Source organism: Gossypium hirsutum, chromosome D12, assembly GCF_007990345.1.
Source record: "Gossypium hirsutum isolate 1008001.06 chromosome D12, Gossypium_hirsutum_v2.1, whole genome shotgun sequence".
NCBI lineage: Eukaryota > Viridiplantae > Streptophyta > Magnoliopsida > Malvales > Malvaceae > Gossypium > Gossypium hirsutum.
In genome coordinates, this window is record NC_053448.1 from 58,442,943 (window position 1) to 58,466,277 (window position 23,335).

The 23,335-nt window shown below is 31.2% G+C and overlaps 1 protein-coding gene and 1 long non-coding RNA gene across 5 annotated transcripts; one reads left to right on the top strand and one right to left on the bottom strand.

Moving 5' to 3' along the window:
• Positions 1-4,272: 4,272 nt before the first annotated feature.
• Positions 4,273-6,774, top strand: LOC107947001 (cytochrome P450 87A3). Of its 2 annotated transcripts, XM_016881520.2 has the most exons (9): positions 4,273-4,469; positions 4,578-4,899; positions 4,992-5,141; positions 5,359-5,610; positions 5,694-5,783; positions 5,877-5,955; positions 6,057-6,163; positions 6,259-6,386; positions 6,489-6,774. In XM_016881520.2, the coding sequence occupies exons 1-9, from the start codon at positions 4,273-4,275 to the stop codon at positions 6,586-6,588; spliced, it is 1,425 nt and encodes a 474-aa protein (XP_016737009.2). In that variant the 3' UTR covers positions 6,589-6,774. The 2 variants fall into 2 exon arrangements, with proteins under 2 accessions (XP_016737009.2, XP_040963366.1); XM_041107432.1 differs by having other exon boundaries at positions 5,694-5,955.
• A 2,199-nt stretch (positions 6,775-8,973) lies between these two features.
• Positions 8,974-11,838, bottom strand: LOC107947002 (uncharacterized). Of its 3 annotated transcripts, none has more exons than XR_005921944.1 (4): positions 10,707-11,838; positions 10,554-10,606; positions 9,903-9,957; positions 8,974-9,812 (listed from the first exon to the last, which is right to left on the bottom strand). It is a non-coding gene; the product is annotated as an uncharacterized lncRNA (long non-coding RNA). The 3 variants fall into 3 exon arrangements; XR_001697037.2 differs by having other exon boundaries at positions 8,978-9,812; positions 9,903-9,935; XR_005921943.1 differs by having other exon boundaries at positions 8,979-9,812; positions 9,903-10,606.
• Between the last annotated feature and the right edge of the window lie 11,497 nt (positions 11,839-23,335).

Genomic DNA, 23,335 nt, shown 5'->3' on the forward strand with positions numbered 1-23,335 from the left:
AATACACTTTTAAGTGCACTCGAATCAACATATTGTTGAATGTTGTAATATATTTTTTTAATATTTACATTATGGCATAGTGTATTGAATTTTTATATGATATAAAATAATACATAAAAAAGAAAAATAACATATTATAAACTTAAAATAGAGTTAAACCAAGCTGACCTCTAGTATGAAATATTGGATTAGGGCCGAATTTTAAAGGGACTTGATTTTAGTGCTCAAGTCTATTTTTTTAAGCTTAATGCTTTTATCTAAACTCTTGAAAATATTAAATAGATTTTTGGAATTGAACTTAAAAATGTGATTTTTAAATAAGTCGAATTCAAACTTAATTAAAGCAACTAAATCGAATATATATACATAAAAAAGAAAGAAAGAAAGTATAGATGTAAGATAAATATGATATGAAAAATAATTAAAATACGAATCATGATAATATTAAATTTTATTTTAAGTACGTAAATGGAATTTAAATAACATAAAACCGCAAAAACTAAAATTTACGGCGTAAGCAAAGCGAAGAGATAGACGATGAGAAAGGAGAACGTGGAATTTGATTGGTGTTGAAGGCTCCATAATTGAGAAGGCAAGCCATGGTCATGTGCTCCTGCTGCTTGCTAGGCCATCAATATGGGGTTTCTCGCACGCCATCGATCACTTTCCTACATCTCCTTGCTTTGTTTAACTAACTACTTTCTTTGTATAAAACAAGTAAATTTGTAAGGCTTTTAAGATTTTAAGCCTTTATATTTTAGTTTTATTTTGTAGAAATTATGTGTTATGTTTTAAATTTATTTTGATTTAACATCATTATATATAAATCATGTTTAAAGTCATTAATGTTTTATTTTTGTAATGTGGAGGTCGAATATTAGGATTGAACGTATGGGTGAGCCTCAGATATAATAATCTTATTTGTCTCGTTTGTTTCTTTTGGTTTTATTGTAATAAATACTTTTTTTTCTAAAAAACTATTTTATTTAACTCAATATCTAATCACTGTATTTATAAAAGATTAAATTAAAATTTTAAATCAGAATAAAAAATAAATTACTACATACATTTAATTACATAATTATTAGAAGTTTAGGACATCTATCATCAATAAGCAAAACCTATCTTGTTAGTTGCTTCTAATGTCAATAATTATTTACATAAAAAACTAAAGGATGACCAAAATGGATTTCCAGATCAACTTACCCTCTCATATTTAATATTGAAGATCCTTCTTCTTATAAGCGATGGTTGATTATATTAGTGTCCTTAGCCCAAAGTGGTATTTGTCGAGTATTGATAGTGACGTAGTGTACATCGATTAGTGTTTTGCCCTCTAAGATTTTATTGGTTGGTGCAACATTATTGATTTTGAGCTTAAGGGTTTATAGGTTTGATATACACTTTGTTAATGGGCTGTAGTATTTATTTAGGTACGAAGAAAATTTTAATAAAAATATTAGATTCGAAAAATGGGTTTGAATTAAAAAAAGAAGTTTGGTTTGAGCTTGAATATTTAAGGCTCGAGTCTGGTCCGACTTGATTCATTTTAAAGTTTATAATACTTTATATTATGTAATTTAGAACACATTAAAAAAAAACTTGTATTGAAAATATAATACTACTTTAATGTAAAAATTAAAATAATGTTAAGATGACTATATAGAATATTTCAATAAATAAAAAAATATAAAATTATTAAATATTAAAATAATATAATGTAAATATACATTTTTAAAAATTTAAAAATAATATAGGCGGGCTTAAAATGGATTTAGATTAGTCTTTTGCAAATATGGACGAGTTTAGGTAAAATTTTAAGCCCATATTTCGGGTCAAGCCGAGCTTGGGAGAACATAAAATATGTTAATATCATGCATAAACCTGGCCCGACCTGACCCATGAGCACCTCTAAGATGATAAACAAACCCATATTATTAATTTAATTTAATTAATTATAGCTAAACTATTGCTATATACATATTAGATAAAACTTTTACACGCAAATATATTGTGTTTTGAATGCCCAAATGCAGCATTTTGAATGCTTAATTTATAATAATATTATAATTGAAATATTTAAGTAATTGCATAAAAGAATATCCCGCAAATATATTGTCTTTTTTATTTTTAAATATAAATAAACACACAAAGATAAATAGTTTCCTTAACTTCATACAAATTTTTTTAAGCAAATCAGCATTTGAATTCATTTTCTAAAAGAAAAAAAAAATTTTCCAGGGATCCTATAGGATACAGGCCTGCTGTAATTAGAAGCATCACAACCGTCTTTCTCTTAGACAATGGTTGAGTTGAGCCACCAACTAATCAAGGAGTCAAATAGCTTCAGATAAAATAATCATAGCCGTCCAATGATAAGACCAGAAAGAAAAAAGAAAAAAGATTGTAATCAGATGGGAAATTTAGAAGGAAAGAAATGAAGATCCTGTTTGGTTTTTGTTTATTTGTGCAGTTACCCACCCAAAAGATTTGGTCCTTTCTCTTCGCCTATACTCCACCACCAAATTCATATGGTTGGTTTAATCATTTAATCCGAATCTTAAAATCGATGTTGTTAGGAGGACTTTACTTGAATACCATTTTTGACTCAAATAAAATCAAAACTAAGACTAAACTCAGACTCCAATTTGACACTAATGAAACTATGCGGTGCAACTTAAGATCCCTCAGCTTGATATGATGCTTTAAATGTATGCAAAATGGTAGAAGATTTATTGGTAAGAAGAAGAAAGTTTCCTCATGCCAGATGTTCCAAAAGTCCCTAATTGAGTTGTACAATACTAGATTGAGTTATCTGAAATGGGAGTATTTCACACTGCTTGATTGGCAGTGCAGTGGCATTAGACTTTCCCCTTTCCTGTTTTAATTAATGAAAGAAATGGAGAATCTCTCATGGATATCCCAAGTTGAAAATAAGAGAAATGAATATAGAAGCATGAGGTTCATATTTCATCTCAAAATCAGCTGTAAACAAAAGTCCATGTTTCGAGCAAGCGTGCCTATACAATTGTTTTAATTAGTAAAACACATCATGAATTCCATTCCCCCTGTGGCCTATAAACGGAATTTTGTCCTACATCATTGTGACAAACCGCATATAATGAATGGTCAAACGAACTCTCACAGTAACCTACCTACATTGTAGTAGTAGTCATTTTAGTTTGCATGGGGGGTTCAGTCCGTGGCTCAATGGCCATGTGGGCCGGTGCTCTATGTATTGATAATTGGTTTACCTGAATAATTACCTTAGCTTTAACTAGTCTCAATTTTTGCCTTTTTTTCTTTTTCTTTTTGGTTTTGGTAAGCATGAAATGGTTTCAAGTTAGACAAAAAGATCACAGTAGTTGCATGCATATCCATAGATACTTCATTCGAAATCTTAGTGATGTATGCATTAAGATTGGGTCTTTTGCATTGGATCTAAGAATATGAGATTAGGATTTACAGGAGATCTCAAATTTAGATGTTGCTATACATTTGGGAAAATTTAGCTTAGATTTTAAGACTATTTCAAAGAAGCCATTAGATTCTTTTTGTTTGTTCTTTTTGGTATTTAATGATTTAATGTAGATTGGTGATAAGATACTTGGTTTGGTCAGACATATTCCTTTGAACTTCCATCGATCCTCTCAAACCCACAGTTTCCCTTTCTGTTGTTCCAATATCTTCCTTAAAAAAGGCTAAAATTCAGCCTTGTGCTCCTTCAGTTTTTCATGTTAAAGCTCCTTTTACCATTGAAGGGGGGGGGGGAAATAATGAAAATCCAACCACTAGATGAAGAAATAGAAAGAAATATAGGGAAGCATCGTGTTAGCTTCTAAGGGTCTAAAATCATGCTAGGCTTTCTCTCTCTCTATCTTTCAACTGGTGAGACCGTTGACAAAATAGTAATGAACAGTTCCTAGACAGACAGACAGAGTTAACTCATATTATATTCCATTCTATGCTTAAAGTTCAAAAAAAAAAAAGTGATGAGGAAACTATAATTAATTAATTAAATTCATTTCGAGTACAGTTGTATGCAATGCATTGCCTTCCTATATAAGCATGAGCTTTTCTCATAGTTGATGAGAATCAGGAGATACATGCAATACATACATACATTTCGGCATTTTCTTCTCTTACCTGTCGATTCTATCTTCCCACGTTTCTTACTTCAACATCTATTTTCTTTATAAAAACCAGTACCTGCGTTTATAGCCTGCTTTCCTCGATCAATCAAAGGATATTATATATTTCTTTGTGTAAGAGATGTTGGTGTTAATGTGCATTGGAACTTTGCTCCTTATCTGCATCACACATTGGGTTAACAAATGGAGAAATCCTAGATGTAATGGTAAACTTCCACCAGGTTCAATGGGGTTCCCACTTGTTGGCGAGACTCTTCAGTTCTTCACCCCCAACACTACTTTCGATATTCCTCCCTTTGTCAAAGAGAGGCTGAAAAGGTAAAAAAAAATTATATCAATCTCCGTCACTCTTTGCTTTTATTTCTAGAAGATGTTTTGTAGATCTCCTTCCATTCTTAACATGTTGATTGTTGGTGTTACTTACAGGTATGGGCCAATATTCAAGACTAGCTTAGTGGGGCGACCGGTAATTGTGTCGACTGACCCGGATCTTAACCATTTCATCTTCCTGCAAGAGGGACAACTGTTTCAGAGCTGGTATCCTGATACATTCACAGAGATATTTGGACGTCAGAATGTAGGTTCATTACATGGTTTCATGTATAAGTACCTGAAGAATATGGTGCTTAACCTCTTCGGTCCTGAAAGCCTCAAAAAGATGCTACCTGAAGTTGAGAACACAGCTTGCAGAAGGCTGCAAAGCTGGTCAAGTCAAGAAACTATTGAATTAAAAGAAGCAACTGCTAGTGTAATTTCACATTTATATTACCTCATTCATGGTTCATCATCCGTCTAAAGTTTCTGGTCAAGTCTAAAATGATAACTTGGTCTCTTTCGCAGATGATATTTGATCTGACAGCCAAAAAGCTGATAAGTTATGACCAAGACAATTCCCCGGAGAATCTAAGGGAGAACTTTGTTGCATTCATCCAGGGGTTAATCTCCTTTCCATTGAATATTCCTGGAACAGCTTATCACAAATGTTTACAGGTACAACAATGTTTTATATGTACCAATTTATCACTAGCATCAGTTAACCATCATGGTAAAAATCAATGTCTGTAACTTTAAAGACTAATCTCCAAAACACAAGTTGGCATGGAAATTCTTTTATCCATGAAGCAAATCAGGCTCCCCTGAGTTAGAAAATATGCCTCCATGAGCCTGTCTTCTTTTTGTGTTGACTCTTGAAGGTTTTTCTATACAGGGAAGAAAAAATGCAATGAAAATGCTGAAGGACTTGCTAAATGAAAGGCGGTCTATGCCGAGGAAACACCAAAGTGACTTTTTCAATTTCGTCCTTGAAGAACTTCAGAAAGAGGGAACAATACTCACAGAGGCAATCGCTCTGGATTTGATGTTTGTGCTACTATTTGCCAGCTTTGAAACAACGTCCCTAGCTCTAACTTTAGCTGTTAAATTCCTTTCGGACAACCCTTCGGTGCTGAACACATTAACAGTATGTGAAATTATTTTAGCTAAAATCCTTTATCTGCAAAATCCTCTTCCTACCAAACAGACTTAAGTGTTTTCACCTTCCAGGATGAGCACGAGGCAATTCTACGAAACCGGGAAAATACCGACTCTGGACTTACATGGAAAGAATACAAGTCAATGAGATATACCTTCCAGGTGAGAGAGTTGTACTACTTCATACTTCTAATAGCATTTATCAATTTTCATAAGGGTGTTTACTTCCATCTGAAAAGTGCAACTTGCATGCAGTTCATCAATGAAACAGTTAGACTGGCAAATATAGTTCCAGGAATCTTCAGAAAAACACTAAGGGAAATCCAGTTCAAAGGTAGGCATTAAAATGATTCACCCACTCTCCAATTGTTATAAACAAGTTTTAGCCATTCAATTAATATGAAAATTAACAAATAAAATTTGATAATAATGCAGGATATACCATTCCAGCAGGTTGGGCAGTAATGGTCTGTCCCCCAGCTGTGCATCTGAATCCAGCAAAATACCAAAATCCGCTCACCTTCAATCCATCAAGATGGGAGGTGGGTGAATACTGGAAACTGTATCCTTATTAACCTGCAAGATTAATTTCTAAAAAAAAACCACAGAAATTTTACTTTGAACCACGTAACTGCAGGGAACAGAAATCAATGGAGCCTCAAAGAATTTCATGGCATTTGGTGGTGGCATGAGATTTTGTGTCGGAACAGACTTCACTAAAGTACAGATGGCTGTGTTTCTCCATTGCCTGGTTACAAAATACAGGTAAAAGAATGCTGCTACAAACTACAAAATGTTTTATACCTGCTCAGTACACTTTAGTGAAGATCAAGAGAAAGAAACTCATCTAGATCCTCATCCTTTCAGGTGGGAACCAATCAAAGGGGGAAATGTACTCCGAACTCCAGGTTTACAGTTTCCGGATGGCTTTCATATTCAGCTCCTGGAGAAAACTAGAATGGAGTAACTTCACTGAAACAAAGCAGAAACCAATGTCAAGCCAAGTCAAAATACCTGGCTAAGAAGCAAACAACAAAATATTACAACTTTGCATTTTACCATTCACTGTTGCTTTTTCCTTGGACTGCAGAAGAGGATAACAGTTATCGATATGTTGTAGAAAATTTTAAAAAATAGAGAGTTCATTATATTTGTCACTTTTCCAACAGACTAAATCATGGTTTTACCAATGCCTCCTATACGAATTTCTTAATCCCATCATACACTTGAGAAAAAAAAATGAGGAAAAAGAACGAGAATTTGGGGTAACAGGTCTAACTTGTAATACTGTACATGTTTAAAGCCTGTCCTATCTTTGTCCTCCTAAATATTAGTTTTTTCTAAGAATTCTACTTAAGGAACCATAAGGAGCTTCACAATTCCCTCTAATAAATGAGGAAAAAACCAGGCAAATTTTCAGCCACGCAACTATGATCGAACTTCCCAAATCTGAACTCAGACTTCATCTAGGTGTCCACTATCTTATCTTCAATGGTTCTTCTGTAGTCCCTATTGCCCTTCTATGCTTGTGTTTCCCAACATCATCATTTTTCTCCTGTCCAGATGAACCTGCCAAACAATGCTAGAACTTTTAACACGTCTAAGTTTGTGCTTGTCCTTGCTAATAAGATGCAGATAATAATGATAATAATCGGTGTCCTTTTCTGAATGGTTGTGCTGGTGCTCATGGTGAATGCCATTTCGTTCATGTCGAGAATCATGTTTGTGGTGCTTGGCTTTAATGTGTTTTCTGGCATGCATGTGGGATTGACCAATACCAATAGTGTGCCTGTATATATCTCTGGCTTTCTGATCATCAAACCCAAAATGATCTTCCAACCAATCATAAACAGATCAAAAAGTCCCTTTTGATGTAAAAGCCATAGTAACACGAGCACTGTAATTCCAAACAAAATGTAATATAAGCATATGTTCTTGCATTCTCCCTACCTTGTCTTGATAAGAGAAGGTTTTAACTGTTTGAAATATAGCCAAAATTAAACCAAACAGTATTATCCAACTCATACAGAGCAATTCCTTCTGAACAAGGATAGGAAGTAAGTACATTATGACACAATGGCTTCTTCAAGTAAGGGCATGTTTAGATAACACAAAGTAATTCAACGAAAATTATTCTCTTAGTCTAAAAAAGTACTTAATGATACAATTACTAATAAAAATAATAAGAAAAATAAACATATATAATTTTATCTAATTGTTTTAATACATGTTAACTGAGTTATTCCCTCTTTAATATTTAACATAAATTCATTACCATCATTTGTTAGATTTTGACTAAGTTCATCGTCATGTAAATTTAAATATGCATCATTAAAATTATTAAGATATCTTTTTTTCAAATACTCTTCGAATTATGGATCATCTCATTTTACCTATGATTGAAGTTATGAATATTTTTTTAGAATAGTAAATATCTTTCCAACCACATTTCGGAACCTCGAATGTCTCAAATTAAAAAGTTCGCAAGCTATATGGTGCAAAAAAAATTTTCTATTTGCATAGTTAGCATCGAACTTATGATATTTGGCTTCATAATCCAAATAGTTCGTACCTTTAATTACAAAAACTTATATAAACTTAATTTGAAGAAAAATTAATGCATGTTATATCATTTTTTATAATGCTTAAATTAATTAAAAAATAATATAAAATTTATAATATATGACATTTCATAACGCTTGTAAATAATATAATTTATAATATATGAATAAATATGTTATTTTTATAATAAATAGCATTGACACAAGTTATGTCAATCCTTGTTGGCAATAAAGTTATTAAATAAATATACTATAACACTTTTATAACATATAAATTATTTTTTATACTAAACTTTTTGACCATTACTTTAGAATTTTTTTTTAGGATTTTTTTAAGATTTAAATAATATGATATTTTTGTTATAATTTTATAAAATACACAAATTATTTTTATAATATAATTTTTATGGCATAACCATCCCAAACACTAACATGTTTTCATACTTATAATATAATTTTGGGTGTAATTATGTGCATAATTACTCCAATTCTTACCCCTAGTAATAGATATTGAAAAGTGTAATTGGGTGCTCCAATTACATCCAATTCAGTAGAACCCACCAATCAAAATAATTACCTAAACATGCTATTTTTGTGTAATTATAGTAATTGTACCTAAATCTAATTACTAGGTGGCTTTCCAAACACTATCTAAATAAAATTTAAACATATATATAGAAGAAATAAGAACATGTATAATTGCCAAAATGACCGGCAAGTTTCTCCAGTGATGGAGTCTACCAAACTTCTCCACATGTTTTTCCATATTTATTCTAGATACTCAAGGCAACCACTCATGCTGGCCTTTAGCGGTTGAAAAGGAGTAATCTGAAACAAAATGTAAAACTGGTGACATTTGTTCCATACATCTTAAGTTTGTGTAAAACAATTCCATCTTCCACAGTAGTATTTATCATGCTCATAAAAGGTTGACACGTATGCCTAATGTAATGAAGTTAAAAAATGGTAAAAAGGAAGTATGCAAGTATCATTTGTTTTGAACCTTCATATTTATTCCCTTTGGTACTCAAGTAAAGGAAGAAAATGCCTAATGAAGACGTAACAATTATTTTTAAAACTGCAGCACTTTAGAGTGTCCCTGAGAATGCTTCAACTTCTTGCATTATTCTTAAATCTTAAGTTTTCTTTTCATCATCCAATCAATAATTTAAAGAGAAGAAATGCACATATAGTGCATCATTGTAGCAAACTCAGACACCATTTAGAACTAACATTTGTTAGCATAAATTTCCATCTCAAGGCAGTGACCACATGTACGCAGATTACAAACTTAAAACTAATATCTGTGATCCATTGTCAAAAGTAGTAGCTGTAGTACTAAATTGGCACTCTGCCCTGTCAACTTTGTTAAATTCAGAGTCCTTCAGAACAGCTGTGCATTCAATATATCAAGCAAAAGCATGTTGAGTGAAATAAATCAATCTCACTGATCTTAGAATTTGGAAATATAAAAAGACGTAATGATGAACCCCATGTGGCACATCATTAAGATGCTAAAAGCCTCCTGTTAATCTTTTACCAGAACAAAAGTATTTTGCTGCTTGATCAGTTGTTGGATAGAGTTTAAAGATCGAGATGAAATGTCGGGCTTCATAATGAAGAATTGTTCCTGCAACATTCACAACTTTGATGACATTATTTGTCAAGAATCATGCATGGGAATAACGTACACACATCATGTGCAAAATAGACAAAATACCTCCATGAGGGCGACACCCTTTGAGCAGTCAAACTGCATGAAAAAGCTCATACAGCTGAAATTAGAACAAGTTGTTGCAACAAGAGATCATAGAAAACAGAAACAACTATATATATATTTATCAAGCTTGTTTGTCCATTTAAACATATTTGTTTCCTTCACAGTATACCTCAATATATTGCACTTAAGTTCTTGTACAGAGTTGAAAACGGTTATCTAGCATGAAATAACAAGAGGCAAGATTTCTTCCATTTTGAATTGTGAAAGAAAGTGAAGCTCTTAGTTCCGCTTTCATTTTCAGATTCAGATGAGTAAATATACAATGGTCAAAAACTCCACAGTAGGATATATTATTATATTTGGATATCATAGTAGGATGTTTTGTTTTAACTTATATGAGCAATCACATTTTCAAAAATAAACCTACAGAAAGAAAATCATCAGTACATATACAATTTTAAACTGAATGAGAGAAGAAAAAAAGTCAAAATGTAAAACATTCTAATGAAAAGCATCCATTATCTAATGGATAGGACAGAGGTCTTCTAAACCTTTGGTATAGGGATTGGTCCAGCAAGACAATAACAATATAACAGCTAGAGAAGTAATAAAAAAGGTAATATAAGGTAAGTGAGAGGCGGTACCAATCACCTGGAAAACGGAGACAGTGCAAGTGTTGGCCTTCCTTTTCACCAATTTGTCAACTGCTCAAATGTAAACATAGAGGTGAGAATAATAAGATTTGACTAAACCCTGCATCCAAAAGTAAATTTTGGTGATGCTGAAAACACAGAGAGCACTCACAGATGTTTCCACAAGATGAAGGTACCTGCCTTCAAGGACCACAAGGAATCACTAAGCAAAAACTTTCACTTTTATCAAGAAATATGAGAACATCGACCTATAGCCACCGTGGAAAAAGGCAAAGGTAACTATCTAGGCAGTTAGTGATTACAACATGAAAGACGAAGCAACAGTTAAGTTCACATAATATGAAATTCTATTAAGATAGAATATGATGTCAACAGTTAAAAAGCAATCTGAGTATGGTCGATGACGTGACCGCCCTCATCCCGCAACCTACACAGCCATTCCAGATAACCAGAAACCTGACGGTCTCTTAATTTATCATGTTCGTGTGTAAATTAAGAAAAATTCTAACATTACTCGAAATATGAAAAGAGTTACTTGCCTCTCACATATCTTAAGAACGTTAACACCAGCATCTGGCTGGCATTTGTGGGTCTAAACAAAGAACTCTTGAGGTTTAAAAGAAACATCCTGAATAAATAAATTGCTGAATAAATAAATTGAAAAAAAAAAGGTGCAATTGTTTGCTTTTTCCTCATATACGTTAATTCGTAGACAGCATTGGCAGAGGATTTGTTGACCGTTAACACCGGCGGAATCCGTAATGTCTGCATCTTGTTCGTTGAATTCTCCTCCGCCTCCACTATATCCGCCACGATCGATGCGTCATCGCTACTCTAAAAAGTAATTAATAGAAGAGAAGAAAATAACTCCTAAATTATCACCACAAAAAGGAAGTTCACTCACTGAACCACTGGGGACGGCCATGTTGATGACAATCTTGATGGTGCAATTCAGTTCGTGGTGGGAGTCTGTACTCTTCACGCACTTTTCGAGCTTAGATTTTGAGAGGATCTGGATTGAAACAACATCGCTCTGAAGGAAGAGGAGACTGAAAATGTAGATGAGAAATCCCGCCCATGGTTTCATTCTCATTGTTGATTCTTATTCCGTTGGCCGTTGGTGTTGGATAATTGGGAATCCCTGATTCCTGAATGCGGTTATGGAGGGAATTAGGCGGTGTTTTCAACTGCCATTAACCCACTTATCACTTATATATGTTTCCTTGACACCACGTCGTTTTATGGTTTAATCAATAGGCCCAATTAACCTTGTAGCCCATGAACTTGGAAACTTTATACAAATTGGTCCTTAAATTTTTTTTTCACATTAGCTCCAGAACTTGGATCCGTTAAAGCATAACGGCATGCACTCTGCATATGTGTCGAAAATTTTTAGAAATTATATAAAATAAAAAATACATAGAAAATATAAAGAAATTATATATATTTAAAATTTAATGATGACATGGTAAATCTCAAAGTGTTACGTTATCATATCTTATTGAATCCAAGTTTAAGGATCAAATTAAAAAATTTTAAAATTTAAAATTGATGTGAACCAAAAAAAATTTAAGCACCAACGTGGAAAAAATTATCAAATTTAGAAGATAAATGTTGCTTCATCCTTTTTTTTTGTATGATAATTATATTGGTTAATGTATTTTTTTAACTCTTAAATTTGATAGCTTGTATTTAATTGGTATTTAAACATGTTTTAACTTAATTAATACTAAACTTAAAATCATTAACCAAGTTAACACTCTTTTAGGTTGATAGAAAGAAAATTGATAAGACAGAAGAAAAACCAACAGACAAGAGACAACTACACCCTGAGGCCTGAACCAATTGGTTTACTCCATGTATAATGAATTTGGATAAATAGCTTGTCAAATAAATAATAACATAAAAAGTTAATATTTTTAGGTAATTTTAGAAAAATTTTAGTTTTTGGATTTTCTAGCTTTTTAGATTTTTAGTTTTTTTTATATTTTGTTTATAATTTATATACTTTTAAATATATTTTGAGAAAATATTTGATATAATGTTGAATTGATGAGAAATATATATAGAGTATAGTAAAAATAAAATAAAAATATATATAAAAATGCACACGTGACAAATTTATAACTCCGTTTGTGGAGTAAAAAAAAAGTGCATGACCAGTGTACCAAATTCTCACATATATATTTTTAGATCTCTTTTTCAAATAATGCTACCATGTGTCTTAATTTATGTGGATGTGCCATAAATTAATCTATAGTATTGTAAATTTATCTAACCGAGTTGGTGTCACAAATTAACCGGAAACTAGCTTAATTGTGAAATGATTAAAAACATGTCCTTATAAAATAATAAATCTTTTTAGATATTTTTCTCTTTCTATACGCTATATAAAATATATAAATATCAATTTAAATCACGTATAAAGGGATTTGAACATAAGTTGTTATAATTGATATGTAATATCCCAAAAATTGCAACAGTAAGAAAGTATGTATACTTGATATGGTAAAATAAGAAAATAAAGTGACAAAAAGCAAAATTTTGATTTATGTCAACATTGGGAAGTATATTATGACATATTAATGGAAGAAAGGACTAATTCGCAAAAGTGAGAAAGTTTTGTTATGTAGGAGTAAATATTTAAAATTTGAGGGGTTAAAGTGTAAATATAAAAAAGTTGAAGGATTAATTGTGCAAATATATTAAGGGTGGAATGATCTAGAAACTAAGGAAAATGAATGAATTAGGACCAAATTGAATAAGTGAAGAATCATGAGGGACTAAATCGTAATTTTACCAAATTGAGTGATGACTCAAGGATTGTAACACCCCCAACCCGTATCCCTCGTCGGAACCGGGTTATGGAGCATTACCGGAGATTACAGATCAAACAGAAAGAAATCTCAAACATTTTATATCATCAAAACAAGTCGTCAAAGCATCATTTTAATCCAAATTATAAACTTTTAAAAATAGATTTTATAACTTCATTTACAATCAAACCACAAAATAACTAATATTTAGACACTCTAGGTACATGCCGACACAAAGAAATAAACATCACCATATTTGAGTTCGGGATCGTTGTTGGATGCTTAATCAGCGATCAAACTTAAGTACTTAACCTGCGCACGGAAACAAACCGTACGCTGAGTATAAACTCAGTGGTATTTCTATAATTCGAATATTTAAAAATAAAACAATAAAATATGTATAATAAAATGTCAAGCACAATTAAACATTTAAAACCATACGATACTCAATTATTATCACTTGCTATATATAATAGCTTTCCACATTCAATTCATGAGTATATAACTCGTGTATTCCATGTATTTATAACATATTTCATATTATGTTTTCAATTCACTATCGTTTTTCACATTCTATTTTCAATTCACTATCTCATATCCTTATTCTTAGCCCAAAGTAGATTTTATAGAACACACCGGATATACGGAACAAATACAGAGGTGCATTATTATGCACTAATGAACAGAGAGCACTGAAGTGCTATACAGAGAGCACAGATGTGCTAATCAGAGAGCACCAACGTGCTAATAATTAGAGAGCACGCTAAAGTTCCTTAATGGCATGCCACTAATATCTCAGTAGTTCTAAATTCCATCTATTTGGGCATTAAGGCTGAATTTTATACATATAAAAAATAATTCAATTATCATATTTGCACAATTTCACATTTACACATATATATTCATAATATATATTCCACTTTAATTCAACCAATATAATTTCATCACATATCAAGACAATCCGTTTCAATTGTAAAAAAAAAAAACAATAATTCTCACCTCAATCACTTACCATAACATTTAATTAAAAATACAACAATTAATAATTAGATTCGGATTATAGAAATACAAACCAGGAATTCCGAGCTATTCCTCATCGACTATATTTTTCCCCTTTTTAGTCGAGAATTCCGGTACGACGCTAGCTAGGAATTAAAACAATTAAAAATCATCAATACAACACCATTCAATCTCACATTAAATATTTCAATTTTTACTCAATATTTGCCTAAATTCCAATTTAGTCCCTAAACCGAGACTAACTTTTATTCTCAAAACTAAGTTCATATTTTCATTCCATTCCCACTTTAAATTAATTTAACTCTCTAATTTCACCATAAATCCCTAATTTTGAAATTCTCTCAATTTAGTCTCTATTAATTCAAAACTTATGTTTTATTTTACAAATCAACCCTTTACTAACTTCTAACTTGAAATTCAATCAATTTAACCCCTAATTCATCAATTAATTCAACATGAACAACATCTAAAAATTTACTAACTTTCAAAATTTCAACTTAAATCATGACATATTTTGTTCTAGAACTCCAAAAACTCAAAAATTACAAGAATAGGGACTAAATTGATTTACCAATTGAGCTTGGAACTTCAAAACCCCAAAATTCCCTTTTCTTTCTTTTTTTTCTTTCTTTCCTTTCTCCTTCTCTGTTGCGTTTTTCAATTCTGTTTCTTTCCTTCTTTTCTATTTGTTTTATATATATAATAAATATTATAATAATATAATTAATATAATACTTATTTATTAAGAAAATAAATATAATATATATTAACTAAAATATCTCAGATATTTCTTTAGTTAAGCCGTCTCAACTTTATAAAAAGGAATAATTGTCTATTTGGTCCTTTTAACTTTTCTTTAATCTTTATTAAACTTTTATCTCTATTACAATTTAATCCTTTTTAATCAATTAACTATCGAAACGTTAAAATTTCTTAACGAAACTTTAATACTACCCTAATGACACTCCGTAAATATTTATAAAAATATTTATGGCTCAGTTTATAATATTGAGGTCTTGATACCTCGTTTTCAACCCAATTTACCTAATAATTTCTTTTAAATCACAAAATTCACTAATTCAAAAATATTCCTAAAATCACACTTAACTTATAATTATTAATTAATAAATTTTTCTAATTTTTTCATCGAATTTAGTGATCTCAAATCATTGTTCTGACACTACTAAAAATTGGACTCTTTCAAGGATGGAATTTTAAAAGATCATGAAGGGCAAAATGGTCAATTAGAAGGAGAGAGAAATCTAGAAGGCGATGATGATGTTGGAGATATTTTAGATAAATAAATAAATATTAGTTTATAATATTTGATTTGATTTTTTTAATGATATTTTATTATTTTATTTAGTATATATATATGTGGAAAGAAAGAAAAAAAGCCACCATCCCACCATTTTTCCCATGCACCAACGTGAGAAGAAGAGAGAAAGAAAGAAAGTTTTGCTCTCTTTACAATTTGGTCCTTTCACCAAATACTCACCATTTTCACTTAGAAATCAAAAGAATTTCCATATCCATCAAGAGAGAAAGATAACAAGGAGACTATGGGGAGCTAAAATAGCAAGTTAGATTTAAGAAATAGAAGCTGGAGGAGAGAGAAACTTAAGTTAAAGTTTGAAACTAATAGAATAAGGTAAGAGCCTCAAGATTTCAATACATTTTTAAGTTTGATATTATTGAAAAAGCATGGAAATGATGTTATAGTAGAGTTTTCTTATACAAGGTCTTATATTCTTGATATATTAGTGAAGTAAAATAAGTGAAAGTGATGAGAAATATTATAGAGAAAGGGAATAAGGGAGTTGTAAACTTAGTAATCAACATCTTGTACTAAAACAGTTTTGGACAATAGGAGTAGGTTAACTTTGAAAAATCACCATAAATTGTGGAAATTGAATTAGAGGATGAAAAAAACATAGAATTAAAGCTTATTGAGTCTAGTTTCTCATAGAATAAATGGTGTAAGTAATGAGATTGTAAATCATGAGATATAATAAATTTTGTGAGACAAGCTCAGAATAATTTTGGGTTCCCCTGTTCTAACTTTGGAAAATCATCAAAAATTGGAGAAAAATAATTAGGGGCTGGCTTAAATTTATATGTTTAAATATTTAATGAGTCTATTTTCAATATAAACAAACGGTAACATCATCTGAATCCCGTACGAGGAGATAATTAATTTTTAGTGAAAAATGGTCGAAACTGTAATACAGCAGAACAGGGATGACTTTAAAGAATAAACTGTACTTATTGGCTGAACGAAAAATTTTGAAAATTTTATGGTAAGAAGATATATGAGTCTAGTTTCAGATAAAATTAACGGATCCCAATCCGGAGTTCTGTAGCTTAAGATATAATTAATTTAGTGACCATGGCTCAAGTGAACAACTTGTTATGAGTAAACAAGTAAATAGTGCTATTATGTATATACCAAGGATGTGGAATGGAGAGGAGGGGGAAAAATATATGTGAATATTCAGCTAATATGAGATTATTTTAAAAATAGCTAATTTACATGTTTTAAGTTCATGGACTAAATTGAACAAATGTGAAACTTTAAGGGCAAATTTGTAAAAATGTTAAAAAGTGACCAAATTGCATGAAATGAATTGTTTTATTATTTAAATTAATAAATTGAATGAAATATTAATTTAGATCAAGATTTGGTGAAAATTTAAGAAAAATAGAAAATTACCAAAATGTCCCTAAATTTTGGTATTTCTGCAATTTAGCCTGGTAAGTTCGTATGAACTATATGCTGTATAATTTTAATTAAACTGAATATTATTTGGTGATGAATAATATATAAATATGTGTTTTATTATTGGAATTGAATTATTATTGGTAATATGTATAACTATTAGATGCATTGAAATGATTATCGAAAGCTCGATTGGGTTGGGGGCTTGTTGGAGATATATCACACTATCCATTGATTCTATCGGTAATTTTGGATGATTTGATTCTGGTAATAATGGCATGTATAAGTTAAATTGGCCAACGTTAGCTCATTAATGTTTTGATTTTGATTGGTTATAAATTTGAATGCTTGATGAAATGAAACGTCTGTAAATTAATTTGTAAACTCCGATAATGCTCTATAACCCTATTCTGATGATGGATACGAGTTAGGGGTGTTACATGATAAATCTCAATTTTAAATTCCAGTCAACTAAACTTTTATTTATTTTTAATATAAATTATTCTTAAATATAATTGCTATAAAAAATTTTCCTACATCGTGTGTTATAGGCTAATAATTATTATAATTTTCAAGTTTGAAGTTTTAGTAATAATTATAATTAACATTTAAATAAAATTATTAGTATTGTTATACCACCTTTGTTAGTAAGCACTTCCATGGAATTAGTCCCTCACCAGATAGCACTTCTACTGTTCTACACATCCTTACTAGAGGTATTGTAACAGCCTAATTTTCAGTGGTGTCGGAAATAGTGATTCGAGATCACTAAATCTGACCAATGAGTTAAAATTTAATAAAATAATAATTATGGGTCAAGTGTGAATTTAGAAGAATTTTTGAATTAGTGAATTTTGTGATTTATTGAATTTTGTGATTTAAAAAGAATTTAATAGGTAAATTGGGTCTAAAATGAGGTATCGAGACCTCTAGTTCATAAACCAAGCCATAAATATTTTTATAAATATTTATGGAGTGTCATTGAGTTAGTATAAAAGTTCCGTTAGAAAATTTTAACGTTTGGATAGTCAATTAATTAAAAAGAACTAAATTGAAAATAGTACAAAATTTGTTAAATTGTGATTAAATAGCTTAAGTGACTAATAAGAAGGGATTTAAAAGGCAATTAGGCCCAAATTATATGGGCTTGACGGTTTGGGCAAGAAAAATCAGCAAGAAAGTAAGGAGAAACAATGACAAAATTGGAAATTTTACAAATTAAATATATAAAACAAAGTGAAAAATCTAGAGATCTCTTCATAATTTATTAGAAAAGACGCAATAGGAGGTCTGAAACAAGCTGGTTTCTCATATTTTTATACCATGTGAGTTCAATTCTTGCTTTTTCCTTGAAATTTTTATGTTTTGTGACTTTTACAACTGGGTCCAACTATTGAATTCATTAGTTTTTGATTCCATGGGTGATTTTGTAAGTTACCATGAATAAGTTCTGGAATTTCATGATGAATTATTAAATATTTTAAGTTTTAATTTCATTATATTATGATCTTATTAATTGATTTTAGTAGAAAATGATTTTTAGGACCTAATTGTGAAAAAGTTATGAATTGGGGTTTTGTACTGAAATCATGAATATAAAAGGCTTTTTAGTAGTCTAAAATGGTTGGATAAGGTTTTAATTGAGAAAAATTAGATCAATTGAAGGGTTAATTGAGTAGGGACCAAATTGTAAAAATTGTTAATTTTGGGGGTAAAAGTGTAATTTCAAACATTGAAAGGCATAAATTGTGAAGTAAATTAGTATTGAATTAGATGCTAATAAAATGCTCCTGCATCTTTTATGGATATGATGAATCAGATTTTTCAACCTTATTTGGATAGATTCGTGGTTGTATTTATTGATGATATACTGATCTATTCAAAGATAGAATCCGAGCATGCTCAACATTTGAAAATTGTGTTACAGATCTTAAGAGAGAAGCAGTTATATGCAAAATTTAGCAAGTGTGAATTTTGGCTACATGAGGTCGGATTTCTGGGTCATATTGTGTCAGCTGAAGGGATTTGGGTAGATCCGAGTAAAGTGTCTGCAGTGGTGAATTGGAAAATTCCAAAGAACATAACAGAAGTGCGAATTTTCTTGGGATTAACCGGTTATTACCGTTGATTTGTGAAAGGCTTTTCAATGATTGTTTCACCGATGACCCGATTACTACAGAAGAATGTTGAATTTGTTTGGTCTGATGAGTGTCAACAGAGTTTTGATCAATTGAAGAAAATGTTAACAAAAACTCCGGTCTTAACTCAACCAGAATCGGGTATATCGTATGTTGTTTACAGTGATGCGTCTTTAAATGGATTGGGTTGTGTACTGATGCAGTCGGGAAAAGTAGTGGCCCATGCTTCTCGGCAATTAAAACTGCATGAGAATAATTATCCTACACATGACCTTGAATTGACTGCAATTGTATTTGCTTTGAAAATTTAGAGGCACTATTTATACGGTGAGAAATGCTATGTGTATACAGATCCTAAAGGTCTGAAGTATTTAATGACTCAGAAGGAGTTGAATTTGAGACAAAGACGGTGATTTGAATTGTTAAAAGATTATGATCTTGTTATTGATTACCACCCGGGGAAAGCTAATATAGTGGCAGATGCACTCAGTCGAAAGTCATTTTTGTTTACACTTCGAGCTATGAATACTCATTTGTCTATTAATGAAGATGGTTTAGTGTTAGTAGAGTTGAAAGTGAAACCTGTATTCTTTCAGTGAGTTCGAGAGTTGCAAAAAGATGATCCAAAATTACTACTGAAGAAACAGATGGTTCGAGACAAATTGAGTTCAGAATATAGTATTGATGATGGAGGTATGTTGTATTTTCACAATAGAATTTTTGTTCCAAATAATTCAAATTTGAAGAATGATATTATTTCTGAAGCCCATAACAACATGTATTCTATTCACCCGGGCAGTACGAAAATGTATTGTGATTTGAAAGGAACTTATTGGTGGCCTAGTATGAAGCGGGAAATATGTGAATTCGTTGCAAAGTGTTTGATTTGTCAGCAGGTAAAAGCGGAACACCAAGTGCCCACATGTTTGTTACAACCCGTAATGATTCTTGAGTGGAAATGGGAACATGTCACGATGGATTTTGTATCTGGATTACCTGTTACTCCGAAAAAGAAAGATTCAATATGGGTAATTGTTGATAGATTGGCTAAGTCAGTACATTTTATTCCGGTCAAAACAAATTTTCCACTTGAAAAGTTAGCAGAATTATATGTGTCAGAAATTGTGAAATTACATGGAGTGCCGACATCCATTATTTCTGATCGAGACCAAAGGTTTACCTCGATATTTTAGAGTAAATTACAGGAAGCTTTAGGTACTAAGTTAAAATTTAGTACAGCTTTCCATCCTCAGACAGACGGGCAATCTGAGCGAGTGATTCAGATTTTAGAATATATGTTGAGGTGTTGCATACTCGAGTTCGGTGGTAGCTGGGAAAGGTATGTACCTTTAGTTGAATTTCCTTATAACAATAGCTACCAAACTAGTATTAAAATGGCACCGTTTGAAGCTCTGTATGGAAGGAAATGTAGAACCCCATTGTATTGGTCTGAATTAAGTGAATCGAAGTTAGTAGGAGTGGATTTGATTCGGGAAACTAAAGAGAAAGTCAAGATTATTCGAGATAGTTTGAAAGCTACCTCCGATCATCAAAAGTCATATGCAGATTTGAGGAGAATAGATATAGAATTCAATGTGGGTGATCGTGTGTTCTTGAAAGTTTCTCCGTGGAAGAAAGTTTTACGATTTGGTAGAAAGGGAAAACTTAGTCCACGATTTATCGGGCCATATAAAGTCATAGAAAGAATTGGTCTAGTAGCTTATAGATTGGCTTTGCCTCCGGAACTTGAGAAGATCCATAATGTGTTTCATGTATCTAGGTTGAGACGATATAGATCAGATCCTTTACATGTGATTCCTCATACCGAGATAGAAATACAATCAGACATGACTTATTCAGAAGAAATAGTAAAAATTTTGGCTCGAGAAGTTAAAGAATTGCGGAACAAACGGGTACCATTGGTAAAGGTGCTATGGCATCAAAATGGTATGGAGGAGGCAACCTGGGAAACAGAAGAATCAATGAAATCACAGTATCTGAACCTATTTTTAGGTAACAAATTTCGAGGACAAAATTTTTTAAGGGGGGAGGGTTGTAACAGCCTAATTTTCAGTGGTGTCGGAAATAGTGATTCGAGATCACTAAATCCTACCAATGAGTTAAAATTTAATAAACTAATAATTATGGGTCAAGTGTGAATTTAGAAGAATTTTTGAATTAGTGAATTTTGTGATTTAAAAAGAATTTAATAGGTAAATTGGGTCTAAAATGAGGTATCGAGACCTCGAGTTCATAAACCAAGCCATAAATATTTTTATAAATATTTATGGAGTGTCATTGAGATAGTATAAAAGTTTCGTTCGAAAATTTTAACGTTTGGATAGTCAATTAATTAAAAAGAACTAAATTGAAAATAGTGCAAAATTTGTTAAATTGTGATTAAATAGCTTAAGTGACTAATAAGAAGGGATTTAAAAGGAAATTAGGCCCAAATTATATGGGCTGGACGGTTGGGCAAGAAAAATCAGCAAGAAAGTAAGGAGAAACAAGGGCAAAATTGGAAATTTTACAAATTAAATATATAAAACAAAGATAAAAGTTAAAAATCTAGAGATCTCTTCATAATTTATCAGCAAAAACACCATAGGAGGTCTGAAACAAGCTGGTTTCTCATATTTTTATACCATGTAAGTTCAATTCTTGCTTTTCCTTGAAATTTTTATGTTTTGTGACTTTTACAACTAGGTCCAACGATTGAATTCATTAGTTTTTGATTCCATCGGTGATTTTGTAAGTTACCATGAATAATTTCTGGAATTTTATGATGAATTATTATAGATTTTAAGTTTTAATTTCATTATATTATGATCTTATTAAGTGATTTTAGTAGAAAATAATTTTTAGGACCTAATTGTGAAAAAGTTATGAATTTGGATTTTGTACTGAAATTATGAATATCAAAGGCTGTTTAGTAGTCTAAAATGGTTGGATAAGGTGTTAATTGAGAAAAATTAGATCAATTGAAGGGTTAATTGAGTAAGGACCAAATTGTAAAAATTGTTAATTTTGGGGGTAAGAGTGTAATTTTGAAAATTGAAGGCATAAATTGTGAAGTAAACTAGTATTGAATTAGATGCTAATAAATGGAAATTTTTATATTATAGATCGGGAATTCGAAGATAAACGCGGAAAAGAGAAAGTATCGAACTAGTTTCTAAACTTTTACAACTTCTAAGAATTGGCCCAGGTAAGTTCATATGGCTGAACTTCTATGATTAATTGTTAATGTGAGAATGATATAATGTATAAATTTGTATATTGTTGTTAAATTATGATTATGGTAAAAATGAGAATAAGATGAGATTGTTAGTTCAAATTAAGGGATATGCATGATTGAGTACATACGTTCGGTAACCAGTGATGAATTGACGGATAAGTCCATGGTGGATCCATGGAAAGTGTGAAACGTAGGTATGGTATTTCAGTGAAGAAAATCATACTGGGTTGTGAAAAGTAGGTATGGTGTTTCAGTAAAGAAAACCATACTGAGTTGTGAAAAGTAGGTATGGTGTTTCAGTGAAGAAAACCATACTGAGTTGTGAAAAGTAGGTATGGTATTTCCGTGAAGAAAACCATACTGAGTAATAGCAATGTGAAATATTCAAGCAAATCGTGGCATCGGGCAAACTATGTACTGAAATCCGTAAGACGATCCTTAATTTGACAGGTATTTGTAAGTGCAATTGAAGCTAAATGTCGGAATTGAAGTTGACATCTGATATTAAGCTCGATTGTATAAATTTATTGTTTGAGATTGTGGTTGGCATGTAATGTTAAATTTTTATTTGTTTATTAATGTTGTTAGTGAAATTTTGGTAAGATTTTATTATGAGCCTATGAACTTACTAAGCTTTCTGCAAGCTTACTTGTGTGTGTTTAGTATTTATTGTAGATTGATATATATATGTTCGGAGGATCAGATCTACATCAATGATCACACTATCTAGATTTACTCCGGTAGATTTTGTTAAACAACTTTTTGATTTATATGACATGTATAGGGAATTGAAGTAAAAAGTAATAGAATGAATGACTAAGTAGGCAAGGTAAATCTGAATGTGATGGT

Excerpts from the sequence above, each read along its gene's own strand:
- LOC107947001 (XM_041107432.1), top strand. The coding sequence starts at position 4,273 with ATGTTGGTGTTAATGTGCATTGGAACTTTGCTCCTTATCTGCATCACA. Across the intron at positions 5,142-5,358 it reads CTTATCACAAATGTTTACAG|GGAAGAAAAAATGCAATGAA; the intron begins GTACAACAATGT and ends TTTTCTATACAG. Across the intron at positions 5,611-5,693 it reads CGGTGCTGAACACATTAACA|GATGAGCACGAGGCAATTCT; the intron begins GTATGTGAAATT and ends TTCACCTTCCAG.